General features: G+C 34.7%; 1 protein-coding gene across 1 annotated transcript in view; it reads right to left on the bottom strand.

Annotated features, from left to right (window-relative positions):
- Positions 1-16,592, bottom strand: part of LOC143388922 (A-kinase anchor protein 9-like) — a 60,247-nt gene extending 43,655 nt beyond the window's left edge. Inside the window, exon 1 of the mRNA XM_076842344.2 lies at positions 16,452-16,592. Coding sequence (XP_076698459.2) covers positions 16,452-16,592 — 141 coding nt within the window. The remainder of the gene's footprint in view (positions 1-16,451) is intronic.
- Between the last annotated feature and the right edge of the window lie 560 nt (positions 16,593-17,152).

The raw sequence follows: 17,152 nt of genomic DNA, 5'->3' as shown, positions 1-17,152 counted from the left end.
AAATGTGAGAGGAATAAGATTGTATCATGTATTCAATTATTTATAACTATTTAGTTTTATTTTAAATTTGAAAAATGGCAAGCTAGCAGATAAGCAAAAAAATCTGAATCAATTAGATAACCATCTGATACTGAAATGATGCAATTTAAATTACTGAGAAAACATTTATTCTAAAACATGCTGATAATTCAGACTACAGCCATCTGTGTTTGTCATTTGGAAGCCAATTATAAAAGTGTTAACATATGTAGTCACAGAAATAGTTGCAAGATTTACTGGAAAGATATTATGTTCATATATTTGTCTTTCAAAAGTAGACCAGATCACAAGTAAATGTCTTATCTTGACCAGAACATGAATAAACAACTGAATATAAATATATTGAGTTCCTTAAACTCAATATTTATAATTTTATAAATGATCATTCTCAATAAAACAATACATTTTCAAAATGTTATATATAAAAACATGCCAAGTTTTTATAATGTTCCTTCAAAAATAAATGACTAATTGAAGTCTGTTTACATTTTTGTGTGTACATTGACTATATACTACATGCCAGGCACTGTGCTAGACATAAATGAAACACATGGCCCCAAAAGTAGAACTTCAGAGTATAATGCCAAACTCTATTATTAAATGGAGTGAGAAATAAGGGTTAGAGCACAATTTCTTAAGCCTAGAAATCGTTCATATACACATATATGGACAGCGAGAAGAGAGAGAAGAGGTGTATTGTGTTATAGGAAACTGTATTGTCCTGATTTTCTTTAAAAAGGACTTCCGAAAGAGATGTGTTGTAGTTTTATGCCTGGAAAGCATAAAAATTGGATTTATGTCAGGTTGTAAGTATATAGTTCAGTTATTTAACAAATACTTATTGACTGCCTATCATGAGCTATGATAGGGCATGTAGTGATAAATAACACATATGAACTTTCATGAATTGTAATCCAGTAAGAAAGATAATATTAAACAAATAAAGAAATATGTACATCCAAGTTATAAAAAGTGCTTTGAAGAGAAAGTATATGCATTAAAGACAGCATACAATGGAAATTCAATTTGACTGTAGGGAGAGGTCAGAAAATATCTTACTGAGACAAAAATGTAGAAGCTGATATATAAAAATCAATTTGTTAGGGGCTGGGGTTGTGGTTCAGCGGCAGAGTGCTCACCTAGCACATGCGAGGCCCTCAGCACCACATAAAAGTAAATAAACAAAATAAATGTATTATGTAGAAATAAAAAATATTTTAAAAAAATCAATGTTACCTGATCAATATTATAATCAGTGGCAAAACAAAACAGAACTAGAGTATCTGACTCCAAATCCAACCTTTCATTATACTAATTTGCTTTCTATGTATTCTTAGGTCCTTTTTCATTGTATTTCACAATCCTAGAACATTAATTTTAAAGCATGAACAAATGAAATTGCCAAACTGACAAGTGTTTTTTGATGACAGGAAAAAAAACGTGAAAATGCACATACCTCAAAGAGAATGTTCCAAAATATGTAATCTGGTAATCTCTATAGTATTTAAAAATAACTATAAAAAGTGATTTTTATGTTTTTCCTGTAGAAAATGGAAGAAATCCCAAATAATTCTAATTAGGTGACTATTTGTTCTTTGCAGGGCTGTCATTAAGCCTTTTTAATATTTCTTTATGGATGATAAACAAGAAGCTATATAAACTATCACAGACAAACTTTGGTGGCCTAACCATGGAAACAAAAAGATTATAACGACTAACCTAAAAACCAGCTGAAGAAGGGGAAATGAGAGCAAAGATAAAAGCAACATTTTAGGATGCTCTGAATCATATTTTCCAAAATAACAGAAAGGTACAAACCAGGCCTAGTAGAATGCCTGTAGTCCCAGCTATTTGAGAGGATGAGGCAGAAGGACCTCCTGAATGTAGGAGTTTGGGGTCAGCCTCGGAATCACCAAGACACACCCCCCGTTCAAAAAAAAAAAAAGAAACTGTAAGAAAAAAATAGTGCTAAATAAAACTAAGGAAATCAAGAATGGAAAAGACCATAAGACTTTAAATCATTGAGCAACCAAACCTATTTATAGCCTATAATCTCATTCAATTCGATCACCTTCATGTTTAAAAAGAAAACAGATTCTGTAGCTTAAGGAATCATCTTAATTTTGTGTAATTCATGGACTGGGTATACAGACAACCCAAATATTTCTTGAATTTCAAAACAATATGGACTACATATAATATAGTGCTGAGCTGTCATATAGTACTAGCTATGTGACAGTGGACAAGCCACTTAACATCAGGAGAATTCAGTTTCTTCAACTGTATAATGAAGAGATACATTAGAAGGATCATTTAAAATTTCCTCCAGGTCTTGGGGTTTTTTGAGAAAATTTTTCAATTATTTCCTTTCCTTTCTCCTTTCTTTACCTGCAATTCTAAGGAAACCAGCATTTTACTTATGAAAAATTGGAAACTGTTGCTTGAAAATACAAGCCAACAAAAAGTATATAGCTATTACTAAATAATCCCAAGTGAAAAATGGTATAGGATACAGAAAAAGTGGAATGATTCAGTGTTCAGAGCGAATCACATCTAAGTACATAAAATTACCAAAACATTATTTTATTCTCATGTTATTAAGTATCATTCAGAATAAATTACTAGAAAGTTCCATAAAGGAGGGGATTTTTAATAAAAATCAATCATTATACACTCCAAGTCTAGAACACTGACTGCATATTAGCTCTGAATAATTGCTGAATTTTTAAAAAACTGATTTTTTGTGAAAGAGGCACCTCTAGGCATTAATAATAGGCATTATTTCTCAGAACTTCAGAACTCCTACATAGTTTCTTTAACCAAAAACAAACAAACAAACAAACAACAACAACAACAAAAAAAAAAACCCTAAGATGATACATTCAGGTCCATGGCTACACAAGGCTATATTTACTTAATGCAATGTAATGTTATGCAGCTGTCAAAAAATATTTTCAAAAAATTCTAATGTGGGAAAATGTTCTCAGTATAAAGCTGGGTAAAATAAGAGCACAAAACTGCATAAAATGAATCAAGTGGAGTTTTTAAATATATTTGGGCATATAAACAAACTATTAAAAATTAAAAACAAATTATTAAAAATAATTACTTGTAGATTATGAGACTACAGGTAATTTTTTTCTTCTTTGAAAGATCTTTACTGCCTTCTACCCCTACATATTTTTAAGGAATATTCACTGATAATATTATCATGGCTCCATGTGTTACTATAACTATTTTTTATGGTGCCTATGTTTTCCATTTACATCTTCTTATTTTATACATATAGATGCATGTAAGTATATGTGCATACACAGAGAGATCTCTGTATCTAATATGCACATGTAAACATATACAACAAAAAATTTAGGTCATGAAACAATCTTTTTAGTTTCTTCCATGAATCAATACAATGATATTAGCACTAGAATACCAAGACAGAGTGAGGAACAAAGTGATAAACGCTAAAGCAGTGGCTACAGTTTCATATTGGAGTCTCATTTCATTTTACTATCACATTGGTTCCTATGTTTATGATGAAAACCAAGAGTGTTTTCTTTTTAGCCTGAAGTCAACTGAATCCAGTACTCCTGGCTCTAGGGCAATCCAAATCAATGTGAGAGTTTAATTTCAGATGCTTGATAGAAAATGTCTAGCAAGAATATCATTTACAATTGCTGCTTGGGATAGTATACTCAGTCTTTGTATGCTTATTTCTCAGACTGTCTTCTCCCGCCACTGTCATTCCACCACCATTCCACCACCATTCCACCTTCAATAATAACTATTTTATTAAAGAATAATAAAACTATATACCTACTAGAAATCACATCCAAAAGAGTATTATTCAGATACCACCTAAATCTGCTTCATTTCACTGTCATGCAGGCTATTTTATTATTTATTAATTTTTAAGTCTAGGTTATAAATGACTCCTTCTGGTAAGCATATAGTTTTGGCAGGCAATATCAACTCAAAAATACAAGAACTGGGCTGGGGTTGGCTCAGTGGTAGAGCACTTGCCTTGCACATGTGAGGCACTGGGTTTAATTCTCAGCACCACAGGAAATAAATAAAGATATTATGTTCATCTACAACTAAAAAAAAAAAAATAGAAAAAAAAATAAAAAAACTGTTACCTCTGTTCAGGTCAGTGATCCATGTTAATGGTCAATGGGTATCCAGTGTTCATCAATATTTCCCAGGGATGTCTGTTTGATGATTTATATAATGAAACCATGTAGATAATATTAACAAATACAAGTTTTGCTTTTTTCATTTTTTTTATATTTTAGTGGTAGATGAACACAATTCCCATTTTATTATTTTTATATGGTGCTGAGGACTAAAGCCAGTGCCTCATATCTGCTAGCCAAGTGCTGCACTACTGAGCTACAACCCCAGCCTCACCAGGTTGCTTTTGATTTCACTCCCTCTTTCTACCTCATTTTCAAAGATACTCTCTAGTACTCAAGGACTAAGGGAACACAGGATTTATGATTTCTATCCAACTCTAAACCCTTGGCACTTGCAGACAAAACCTAACACAATAGAAGTATTTGTAACAGTAACAAAACTGGAAATGACCTAAATGCTCACTGGTGAGAATGGACACTGAGATAAATTTCTATAATGGAATACTATTGCAGGAGTGAAAATGCTCTAATGATATTGAACAAAAGGAAAATCACTGAAGACATCACATAATGACACCACTAAGTTCAAAAACAGAAAACTAAGTATAGTTTATGTACACATATGTGGTATAAAAAGCAAGGTGATGATAACTTCAGAACTATAGTTAGCTCAGGTGCTAGGGGTGGAATTAGATAAAGATTTTAATGCATTGGTAGATGAATGTTTTTAATCTAAGTGACAGATGTAGAGGTCTTTTTTTCACTGGTTTTAATATTATATATATATATATATATATATATATATGTATTTACCATGCATTCTTCTGTAGGTGAAACACTGAAGTACTTTTAAAGTATGTAGAACTTCCTTCTGAGGGAACTGGCAAGTACTTACAACTTCTACCATCCATGACATCTGTTTTCACCCTCTTTTGATAAGAGAAGTGAATCAATTAGATTCTTCTCTTGAAAGTAGGGAACAAGGAAGTAGCAGAGCTGTCCAGAAAGGTTATAGAGAAGAGATATCTTGTATGAAGGATTCTAAAATTAGTGCATAATTTGATACTCATGTAATTACAGCCACACCACTAAAATGACCTCTAAATTACAGTACACATGATCATCCTACAAGATAAATTGCAGCCCAAGACACTTTTCTCTATATCCAATACAGCCAGTTTTCCTTCTGGCATTAAATAATCCTTACAAAAGCACACCAAATAAAGTACCTGGCTTATAAGAAGTCATAATATATAATCACTCAAGTATTGCAAAATCATGCAAAGTGGCTCCATCAATGTGTTTTAAACTTTTCTGCTCTTTGAAAATCTTTTTAAAATAGTGAGACTTTCTGATTTTGGCATGGTGTGTGTTCTAAACAGTACAAAGAATTTTTTAAAAGCTTACCAGAAGCTTCGAGTGTACAGCAAAATTTGGGAACCACCAGATAGTGGTTTATTTTATGAGATTTGCTTCCACTGTTTATATATTGGTTTTTTTTTTTTTTTGCCTTTAAAAAAAATTTTAAAATGTATTTAATGGGAAACCATTCCACTATATAGCATAGCTTTGGAAATTCATCCTATAATTTTTGTTCATACACAAACTGATGTGTAAATAAAGGAAGTTAATATACAAAAATATGGAAATGAGATAAGAAATGGTGGCAAGAATGGCATCAATTTCCCATGGCTTTTCAGATTCTCTGAGGCCCTACTACACTTCTCCGTCCTTCCTCTGAAATCTCTGCATTTTTACAACAACCCTCTCTTACCTCATCTTAACTAATCTTAGTTTTTGTTTTGAAACAAGGAAGTCCTACCAGAATTAGACTGTTTATATTCAGCGATCTTAATCAAATCAATACTTCATTTTAAAAAAATGATAGTTTTATTGCTTCATTTGTACAACAGTAACACATACCTAGCACCTGGTGGCAGCATACCTACCTAAAAATAATAAATTATTTGGAAAGAACCCTTTCAGAGGTTAAGATATAACACACTTAAAAAAAAGTTTTCTGCTATATTTAGATTAAAATTCATACTACTTTTAAGTAATACATACAGTCCCTCATTATCTGATCCCAGCATATTTCTCTACTCTAGTTTTCTGCTATATAGCATTAATCTTCTAAATTCTAACATGACAATGATTTTAAGAATGGCTAATAATTCTTTAAGACTTTTTACAGCCTGACAAAATTCTAAAGTATTTTATACTAAAAGGCTAAATCTTCACATCAACCCCAGTATCAACATTTACAGATGAATTACTGAGTTACAGAGAGGTTAATTATAACTTCATAAAGACATATAGCCATAACTGACAAAGTCACACTTGATCCCAGACAATCTGGGTTAGCCACTATAGGTTATACTTTTCTCAACAAAATTTTTGAAAAATTCCACTCAGATGTCTCATAAGGAACTTCTAATACAAAATATTCCAAACTGATTTCCCAATCTTGCCTGAAGTCAACAACTGAAACTGTTCTTCTTTTTCTCTTAGTGATAACACCAACCTTTTATCCATGTTCTCTCCTTTACCAACCAATCACATTCTGATTTTATCCTCTCTATATTTCTTGATTATCCCTACACTTTCACTCCTATTTCACTGTCTCAATTGTAGTTCAACAGCCTCTAAATAGTTTTACCCTCAAGTCTATCCTCCATACAGCTGCAAAATGGATCAATCTGAAACTCAATCTTTTTAAGTATCAGTTAAAAATATTTTCTTAATTGCAAGAATTTAAATGAATGAATGCATATGTAACCATATTACTCCTTGTCTTAAAACCCATCAACATATCCCACAACCTTCAGGATAAAAATCTCCTTAACATGAAATTCAAGACCCTCAGGATAGAGCCCAGACCTACCTTCTTTAGCTTCATCTCTTGCCCTATCTTGCTTATACCTTTATACTCCAATAATACCAATGCTCTTGTACACCTTCCCCCAAAGAAGTCAAACTGTTCCACACCTCGGTGCTTTACTCTTCCAGTCTCATTTTCCTGAAGTTTCTACCCATACCTCTCTCCTTTTTCACCAAGTTTTTCTCAAAACTTCAAGGCTTCATTCAGAGTTTATCCATGCAAGAAGCCTTCTCTAACTGCCAAATGGAATCAGATATTCCTCCCTTGTGTTTTTCATAGAGCCAAAATTATATTACATTCCTAAATTTATAAATATCTGTTTATATTTCTGCCTACTATTAACTAAATGAATCTTGTATTTAGCAGATTTCATGTCTTTCACATTCTACAGTCTAGCACAAGAAATAACAAGCAATAAGTGCACAAATGTATTTATCAAATGAGTAAATAAATGATTATCTGCACTTCACTTACTGTATTGTGGTTGACTTTCTACTCTATTAGAATGTGAAAATATTAGGGGCAGGCCTGTGGGTATTTTTATCTCTGAATCTACACCGACTTGCATGGAGGTCAAATAAATATTAAATAGATTAATAAGACTGAAAATACCTGAGTAACAAAATGAAAGGGACATTTTAAGATCAAGACAGTGACAATGTACAGAATCAACTTGAGAAAATTAACAGAGTCAAAAAAAAAAAAGCACATAAAAGGTGAGTTAGGCCTGATTTTTTTAGGGTGTGAGATAGGAATAGAATGAGGCAGATTTTGAATTTAAAAAAATTAGGTTTGGGATTTGGCTATGAGTATAAAAAAATAATCCCATAATGTTCAAAGGATTTTTCAACCAAGATGCGTCTCGAAATAGACACTACTGTGCATAGAAAATATGAGGGTGTGTGAGACAGAGAAAACTTAGAACATTAAAACAATTTAAGTTCATATCCTAGGAAAAAAATAAGTATAGATTCTTCTTTCATAAAATTAAAATCTTGAGGCCTATATAAAATATTATTTCATCCTTTTAATTTACAAAAAAATAAATATCATATACAAAAATAAATCTCAAATTAAACTTTTTCTGTCAAACTTTATTTTAGAAATTGGTATTGGTTGTTTGAAGCAGAAAAATGAAAGTCATTAGAAATACTCAGACATGTAGTTCACTAAAAAGGAATTTATGCAAGTCAAAAGTAAACATTAGTTTGACAAATATAAAAGATTTCACACCAAAAATATTTTTCAATTAGTAGAATATAGAATTTCTTTGACTTTTACCTAAAACCCATTATTTCATTTAAAAAATGTCCTCCTAGTGCACATTTGTTAATGCAGTTTTTATACCTTTTCTAATACGTTGATCTTTAGAGCATCTACTAATTTATTCAACTTTCATGGAATCAACATATACACATGCACTCAATAAAATATCAATGATGCAGGAAGTTAACTGAGATCATTGACCACACCTATGGCAACAACAACCCCCCACATCTCCCTCACACACTTTTCACACATTAAATTTGATTCTTGAACTAGTATTTCATTTATAATTGGTTCCTTTTTTATCTTCCCTGGGGAAAACAACTAGTAAAGAAACACCAACTTGAATAAAAGTGAGACCTCTGAGGAATAAATAAAACCTAATTACTGAACCCCCACAATGAACAATCCTTAGAAAACAACAAGGAATTTTATAGTATATGCAATATCAAGAAATAGAAGGCCTAGCATGCATGAGCCTCTGGGCTCAATCCCAGGGTTGCTGAGGGGCTAGGGAGTGGCTAGAGAAAGAAACTGTAGATCTTGTTAGTTTTTCAGAAATCTGTAAGTCAGAAAATCTAATCAATCAATACAATTTATAAAGTCAAATTTTAAAATAGGACTTTGTATAATATATAGAGTAGTTCTGAATCATCAAAATAACTTGAGGCTCTAAAAAATGATCTCTAAAAGGGGAAACACATCAACACACACACAAAAATCTTAGAATTACACAAAAAAATTTAGATTACATAAAAATCAGAGCAAACAGTAACCCAAAAGAGGACAGCAACTGCAAACAAGAATTACATTGTTCGTGTAAGATAAAGGAATTTTACATAGAACAAAAGAATATAGATTTAAATAAAAAACCTAGGCAAAACTACTCCTGGAACAATGATAAATTTATGAATAGTCTTAACATTTAGCACTTTTGAACAGTGTAAAATCCATGAACAAATTAACCAAGCTTTAGGATGTGTACCAAAATGGGCATTAAATATCCTAAGTTCTATTTGGAGAAAACTACCACAAAAAGTAAAAGGGGAGTCGATATGACAATAAAAATCCTTTGTACTAGGTAGAATACATACACATGTCTATCGTGTTCACACAGAAAAATGACAGGGCTTTTTGTTATGGAAGACTAAGTCATTTTCCCCCCAAAACTGATATGTATTGGTAATGATCAAGCCAAAAGGCCAACAGGTGCCCATTTGACCAGCTGGTCAAGGAATGGAATGACTCACTGCACCACAAAAAAACTCAAACTTCACCATCACGCTGTAATCAATTCACCAACAGCTTATTCAAAGGAAGTACCAGTTTAAATTTTGGTGAGCCAAACAAGCTTTAAAAAAAAAGAAAAAGAGATGGAAGATAATCCCACTGGAAATGTGTATTTCTGTCTGCTCCTCTCTTATACATGATCATACATGCTCTCTCCCTTGATGTATGTATGTATGTATGTATACACACACACACACACACACACACACACTAATAATAATATGTAAAACAAATTCCTAACAACCAAATTACAAGATAGGTAAAGGACTTGAATAGTCTGAAGATCTACAAATGGCCAAAAAGCATACAAAAATGACACTCAGTGTCATTAGTCATCAAGAAAACAAGAATTGGGGCTGGGGATGTGGCTCAAGCGGTAGCGCGCTCGCCTGGCATGCATGCGGCCCGGGTTCGATTCTCAGCACCATGTACAAAGATGTTGTGTCCGCTTATAACTAAAAAATAAATATCAAAAAATTTTAAAAAAAAAGAAAACAAGAATTAAAACCACAGTGAGAAATCCCTTTATGCCCACTAGAATGGCTATGATTTAAAAAAAGAAAACAAATTTGTTGAGATACAGAGAAACTAGAATTATCATGCATTATCAGTGGGGATGTAAAATGAAATGGTACAGTAAAATGGTAAAGCCACTATGGTAAGCAATTTGGAGATTCTTCAAAATGTTTAATGGAATTACTATAAGACCCAGAATTCTTAATCCTAAATATACGCCCAAGAGAAATGAAAACAGGTATTCAAATGCTTGTATACAAATGTTCAAAGCAGCACTATTCACAATAGACAATACATAAAAACAATCTAAATGCCGATCAATGGATTAAAGTGTGAACACATTGCTGTATATACACACACTGGAATATTATTCAGTCATAAAAGAGAATGAGGCATGGACACATGCTACACCATTGCTGAACCTCAAAACATTACACTAAGTGAAAACAGCCAAACATGTAAACACCACTGCACGTGGCCCTTTTTATTTATTATTTTGAGACAGGGTCTCACTACGTGAGCTAGGGTCTCACTAAATCGATGAGACTGGCCTAGAACTTGTGATCTTCCTTCCTCAGTCTACTGAATCACTGGATTACAGGCATGCATCACCATGCCTGGCTCCCAATTAAAAGGATGCTAACCAATTAAATAGAATGCCTAATTTTAATTTTATAAAAATCTTACTAAGAAATAAAAATAATGTCCCTTATCACTAATGTTTCACAATTTACCAGAACTTTTTTCTATTTGTCATATTAGAAGAAATTAATTCACATTTCAATCATCAGCAGCCTAAATTAAATGTTTAATAGTCATAGTTTAGCTCTTTCTACAAACCTTTTTATTTAACAAAAATAAGAAATGTTTTTGTTTGAAAAATTTTTGTCCCACTCTTGTCATAGTCCAATCCTTTGAATGAATTCTATCTTTTTTGTTTCCTCGTTGCTGTGGGTTATCATTCAGTAAGGATGTCTGTGGTGTTCTGTCAATAAAACTGAAAAGTGAAAAGAGGAAGTAAAATAAAAGACACATCCAAGGGACTAGATGAGAACAGGAGTGGGATAAAAATTGTCCTCAAAAAAAATTATCTCTTCATTGGATTTTACTGATGCTCTGTTTTCCTGCCTTAGAGAAATTTCTTTAACATACATTTCAAGAAGCCTGTCATGTCTATTCTTTCCTCTCAACACCATGTTTTCTTTTATTTCAGCAAAGCCCAAAAGCCATGAATTAGTTTTAAATCACAGGAACACAACAGTCTCTGATGGAGGCATCAAATTGATATATCCAGAAAAAGCTTAAAAAATTGTACGTTGTAAAACTGTTATCAAATGTAACTTTGAAAATTAAGTAAGACCTGTCACAAGTATAAAAAACTAGAAAGTTAAAAAGAAATCAGAGAGGGAGAATAGCTTTCTTCACTGTGGAGCAGAATATCTGAAAATGCAAGGAACAATTTCATACCATAACTAGCTTGCCTATCAGAGCAGCACAGTAATTGAAAAATCCTATCAATAACCTAATAAGAGAGCTTACACAGAACATTTCAACACTGGCATTATTCTACAAACTAAAAATGCTTGTTAAACAACAACAACAAAAAACTCATATAATTCCAAGTTACTGAATGTAGTAAAAATTTTAATTATTCAATAAATAATGACAATTATATAAAATGCTATAGAAGTATAATACTTTGGTTTTGCTGAATTCTAATACATTGAAAGTACTTTTAAAAATATAGCAAAAGTGACTGATAGGACTAATTTTATTCTAAATACACAACTGTCCTTTAATTTTGTTCACTAATAATTAACTACTTTATTTATATAATCATAAATAATTTTACTTGGAAAAAATTTAGTCATTTAAAATGGAGTTGAAATAGTTTGGTTGATTCACTACAAGGATAGCCTATGTGGGGCCATCTCTGTCAGGAACTTGTAAATGAGGTCAAGCCCAGCTCTGAAAATATTTAATAATGTAGTTAACATCTCTAAGTATTGGGCTTCTTGCAACATCAATACTGAGGAGATAGTTGAGGACCCAACAGCAAACCAAAGAACTACCTAGCATCAGAAAAACTGAATTGCCGCAAAGTCCTTTCTACTAAGTTCCATTAGCCCTTGATTCTTACAAATCATTCCATTAACCTCAGTTTCTGCGTTCTTTTGTTACAACAAATCTAAATCAGCAAGTTAGGGGGAAAGGCAAATGAGAAAATACAAAGCTGGACAAGCAAGTTCATAGGAAAAACCAAAAAACTGACAGCAAGGAAAATGGATAAGAATGACAAAAACAAAAAGGCAATCCATAAATGTCCAATAATATAGAATTCTGACTACATAATACAAGCGGTACTGGAGTAAGAATTAGAGTTCCAGGACTACCCTAATGTAGGAGACCTAGTTATTATGCATTTCATATTCTTGTTCTGTATGAGAGTCATACAACATTAACCTGTTTATCATACTGCATGTAATATCTTTTTCTTAAAAATGATACCTGGGGCTGGGATGTACCTCAGTGGCAAAGCGTCTGCCTTGCAGTCGCAAAGCCCTGGGTTCGACCCCCAGTTCCAAAAAAGACAAAAAAAAAGAACCCCACCAAAAAAAAAAAGAAAAAAAATGATACCTGAACATTGTGCCTGATCATAAAAGAATAATGTTGTAGAGAATTTGTAAAATAAAGTATAAAAAAATTAAAATACCTATAACCCACTACCCAGAGATAACCACAACTGACATCTTGGTGCATATTTTTCAGATGTCTTCATATATAAATACTTACACGTACCTTTTTTTTTTTTTTACCTGACATTATCTATGGGCATTTTCCCAACTTGAAAAGTGTTTGTAGAATTATTTTAATGGCTACATAAAATAATTCATTCTCCTATTACTGCAGATTTTGGTTAATATAAAATACTTTACAAAGTACACTTTTATACTGTAGGGGTTGGGGTTGTGGATCAGTGGTGGAGCACTTGTTTAGCAACATGTACAGCTCTGGTTTCAATCCTCGGCACCACATAAAAATAAATAAATAAAATAAAGGTACTGTGTCCATTTACAACTAAAAATTTTTTTAAATTATGCTATACTGTATACATGAGAATTTTAAAATGATCATTTATTATAAGGTCTTGAAAAAGGAAATTTAGAGAAATCTAGAGAGAAAGAAACAGAAGACCAATTACCAAGAAAAAGATTAAAAAGTTGTATGTTGTAAAACTGTTATCAAATGTTAACACTTAAGTCTTATGAGTAAATGAGATACTTGGAGAACCAAGTCTCTGAAGAAATTTTGGAAAATGATCATTTTAGGTGGTTTCTGATACCAGCAATAAGAGACTTCTGATTAAGAAAATTCTGGATTACTCTTATTAAATTCCAACCTAGCTGGTAACACTACACTCATTAAGAACTTATTCTGTCATTCTGCTCGTTCATCCAAGAAGCAAATGTCAGGGACTGCCCTGTACATGAGCTAAGCCCCTCCAAAAGCCTTGAGTAAAGGGGATATTGGACTGGCAACATACGCCACACCATGTGTTATACCAAGCAAGTGGCCTTTACCCCCACTCATCAAGGAAGAGCCTCAGCTCTGGGCTTGAGCAGTACCCAACAGGATTGGGCAACCCCTGCTGAAACACTATCCCCTGCCTTATTGGGGTGGAACATTCTATCAAATGTCTTTTCCCTAATAAACAGAGGGGTTCCAAGTGCACTCGCCCTCTTGCCCTCTTGCCTTCCAGCGTGGAAGAGGACCCTTGAGGTGGCAGAGCAGGCCCACCCTCCACCTGAGAAACTGGTGTCCATGGGTTGCATGATTCTTCACTGTTTCCTTACTTTAATGTTGCAGCCAGCTCTTTTGACCAGCTCATCTTGCCAGCATGTACAGCTAGAGAGAAGCAAACACTTATTGAATACCTGCTATATGAAAAGCACTATGCTAGGTTGCATTTAATTGATATTGAGAGTTTTCCTTATAAAATATTCTAGAAAATGAGTCAGTAGAATTTTAAGTATTTTAACAAAATGTTGTGGGGGGGTAAGATCCAAAATCCAACCTCTCACTGTACTTATTACCCAGGAGCATCTGTCTCTCCTACTTTGGAAAGCAGAGACTGTTGCCATTTCTCTATTTCCACCTCTTGATCTAAGTTTGCTGATTATGTGTCTGTTCAAAGTTAACTATGTTTAGTAGAACTGCTTTATAAATTTTGTTTGGTGTTGGGGACTAAACCTAGGAACTTGTGCTCTACCATTGAGCTATATCCTAGCCCATGAATAACTATATTTATAATAGTTTTTCAATCCCATTCTAAAATCACATGTTTATACAAATGAAATAATGTACATACTTTGTTTAGTTTTTTTTTTGCAGTAGTGGAGATAAAGAGCAGTAGTGCTCTACCTTTGAGCTATAATGAAAGCTCCCCCCCCTTTTTTTTCCCCTCAGACAGGATCTTGCCTCAGCCTCCTGAGTAGCTGGGATTACAGGTGTATACCACTGCAACATCTAAACTATTTCTGATAATGTTGTTTTCACTCTATTTACCATGTCCCTCTCAGCCTTAATACTTTTAATGATTGTGTAATATTCCATTGCACTTACATGGCTGAGGAATCATGACCTCAGTAAAGTATTTTATACCAGATAGCTAATGTTACAGCAAACATATGTTGCCTTAAAGGCCTCAGGATCTCTTACTGGAAACTGGGTTCATTTCTAGGGGAAAATAAACTACAATAAAAATTAACTTAAAATAATTTTTACCCCATAGGTAGACTTTTGAAAGATAAAGAAATATATACATAAAGAAATCAAAATTCAACTTTGCCAAATCTACTTAGAGCAAGCAATTTAATTATTATGAAATGTGACTGTTCAAAGTTAACTATGTTTAGTAGAACTGCTTTACATACATTTAAGAAAGATACATTTGGTAGAAGGCAGTAAACATTCTTAGGTAACAAATAAGATATATAACCAGAACTTCCACGCTTTTGAAAAGGTACACAAAATTACTTTCAATTCCTTAGATGCAGAGTGTTTGCTTAGTCCCTTGCTTAACCTTGGGCTGCTAACCCTTGGGTTGCACAACCGTAAGCAATTTTGGGCTTCTGAAAATGCAAATGTTCCTTCATTTATATATCCTAGAGTAAAAAACAAAATCTACCTGTTTACATACAAGCATTTAAGTCTTAACAATAAAAGGGGGAGATTATATAAAAGTCAATTATATTTAAGAAATATGAAGCTGGTTAACCTACACATTCCTTTAACACACTTCTGATGAACATCTACTACTGCATCTCTGCAGTAAGGCCTTTCTTTCATTGATTACTGAAATCATTGACCTGGTTTCCTTTGTTTATGTGGAAGAATGAAGAAAGAAAGGAAGAGAGGAAAAATAGTTAATTGTGTTTCAAGTATGATTGTTATCCATTAGCTCTAAAAAGAATATCACCTATAAAAAGTAACTGATTGTAGGGAGGAAGGGGGCCTTTCAGGCAAGCCTAAAGAGCTGCTAAAATATGTAATTTTTTTAAAAAAAATGCTATTCAATTTATATTTTGTCTACGTTAAATTTTTCATGATGCCCCAAGAAGGATATCTATGCATAATACAATTTTGTAATGTTTGCATTACAATTTCCATTCATATACACACGCACACACACATAAAATCAGAACTTCACTACACACACACACACACACACACACGTAAAACAAATTATTTAAAGCAGGAATTCTAAAGCTTTGTTCTGTGGAATCTTTCCGTCTTCAGAACTTCCAATCCACAGGATACAAAACCAACTGCCATGACAAAGACCTCCAAACAGGAACGTACAAAGACACGCTTTTAAAAACGCCCCTAAAGCCAAGTTCACAGCTGGCACTTGTGGCACACTCAGGCCACTGCTGAGGCAGCTGTCACAGGCCAATCTCACACACGTCCTCGAGTGCCAGCGTGCCACCTAAGGAAGACAAGCTGCTGATCAGCGCACAAATTCCCCACTGAATAAAAGGAAAGCTCTAAATCCCCACCCTGGAAAACACAATGCCTGCACCACCCATAAAACTCCCTTTAAAAGTGAAGGGCTGAAGTTTTAAAGGCTATTAATTACCACCTAATTATCAATACAGTTTAAAGAAAAGAGAGAGAGAGGTGTTTTATTGGGGCAGTCGTGAGAAAAGAGCCACACCATTCAATCACCACCGAAGTCTCGTCAGCTAGGTAGCAGCACTGGGCTTTACAAGTCCTAGGAAAAGGGACAGGAGGGAGGGGAGGAAACCCAGACCCTGCAGTACCTCCCTCCGAGGGCAGCGCACTGCTGGGCCGCAAACTCGTTCCCCAGGCCTCCTCCCACCCTTTCCCTGGCCCGGCGGTCCTGGCTCTCCTACCTTCGCTCTGCCAGCTTCTACCTTTCTCCTTCTTTCTTCATCCTCCATGGCTTCTGCGGGGGAGGAAGGGAAAGAACACGGAGGGGGTCAGGGGTAGAAAGGAAAAATCGGTTCAGACCGAGGTGGGACGGCAAACTCCGCGACCCAGGCCGCAGGGCCCGGCCGGGAGCTGCCTTCCCCCCAGAACACAACCAGTCAGTTGCTGCAATCACTGGCAAATCGTCCTCCTCCACAGGAGCACAGGGGTCGCCACTGCCATCTTCGTCTCCACGTAAACAGAGAGTGAGGCGGGAGTCAAGACACTTCACAGTGCGCAGGCGCCTCGAACGCTGCGTTGCCTGGCAGGTGCACCCGCGGCCCCGCCCCGCCTGGCAGGTGCACCCGCGGCCCCGCCCAGCCGGCCTCGTGGGGCGAATGTTGTAACCCAGTCCTCAGCTCGCGCCCGGGGCTCCAGCCTGCCGGGCAACCCCCACCGTGCAGGGGATTCAGTGCTTCCAGAACACTGAAAAACCCCATGGGAAAGATGGGAGGGAGGAAGCAGCGGGCAGGCGCCTCGAACACCGGGTTGCCTCGGAGCGCTGCTCCTATCGACCGCTGGGCGCTCGGCA

Source organism: Callospermophilus lateralis, unplaced genomic scaffold (genome assembly GCF_048772815.1).
Source record: "Callospermophilus lateralis isolate mCalLat2 unplaced genomic scaffold, mCalLat2.hap1 Scaffold_45, whole genome shotgun sequence".
Classification (NCBI taxonomy): Eukaryota; Metazoa; Chordata; class Mammalia; order Rodentia; family Sciuridae; genus Callospermophilus; species Callospermophilus lateralis.
Note: the sequence above shows the minus strand (reverse complement) of the source record. Positions and strands in the feature narration are given on the sequence as shown.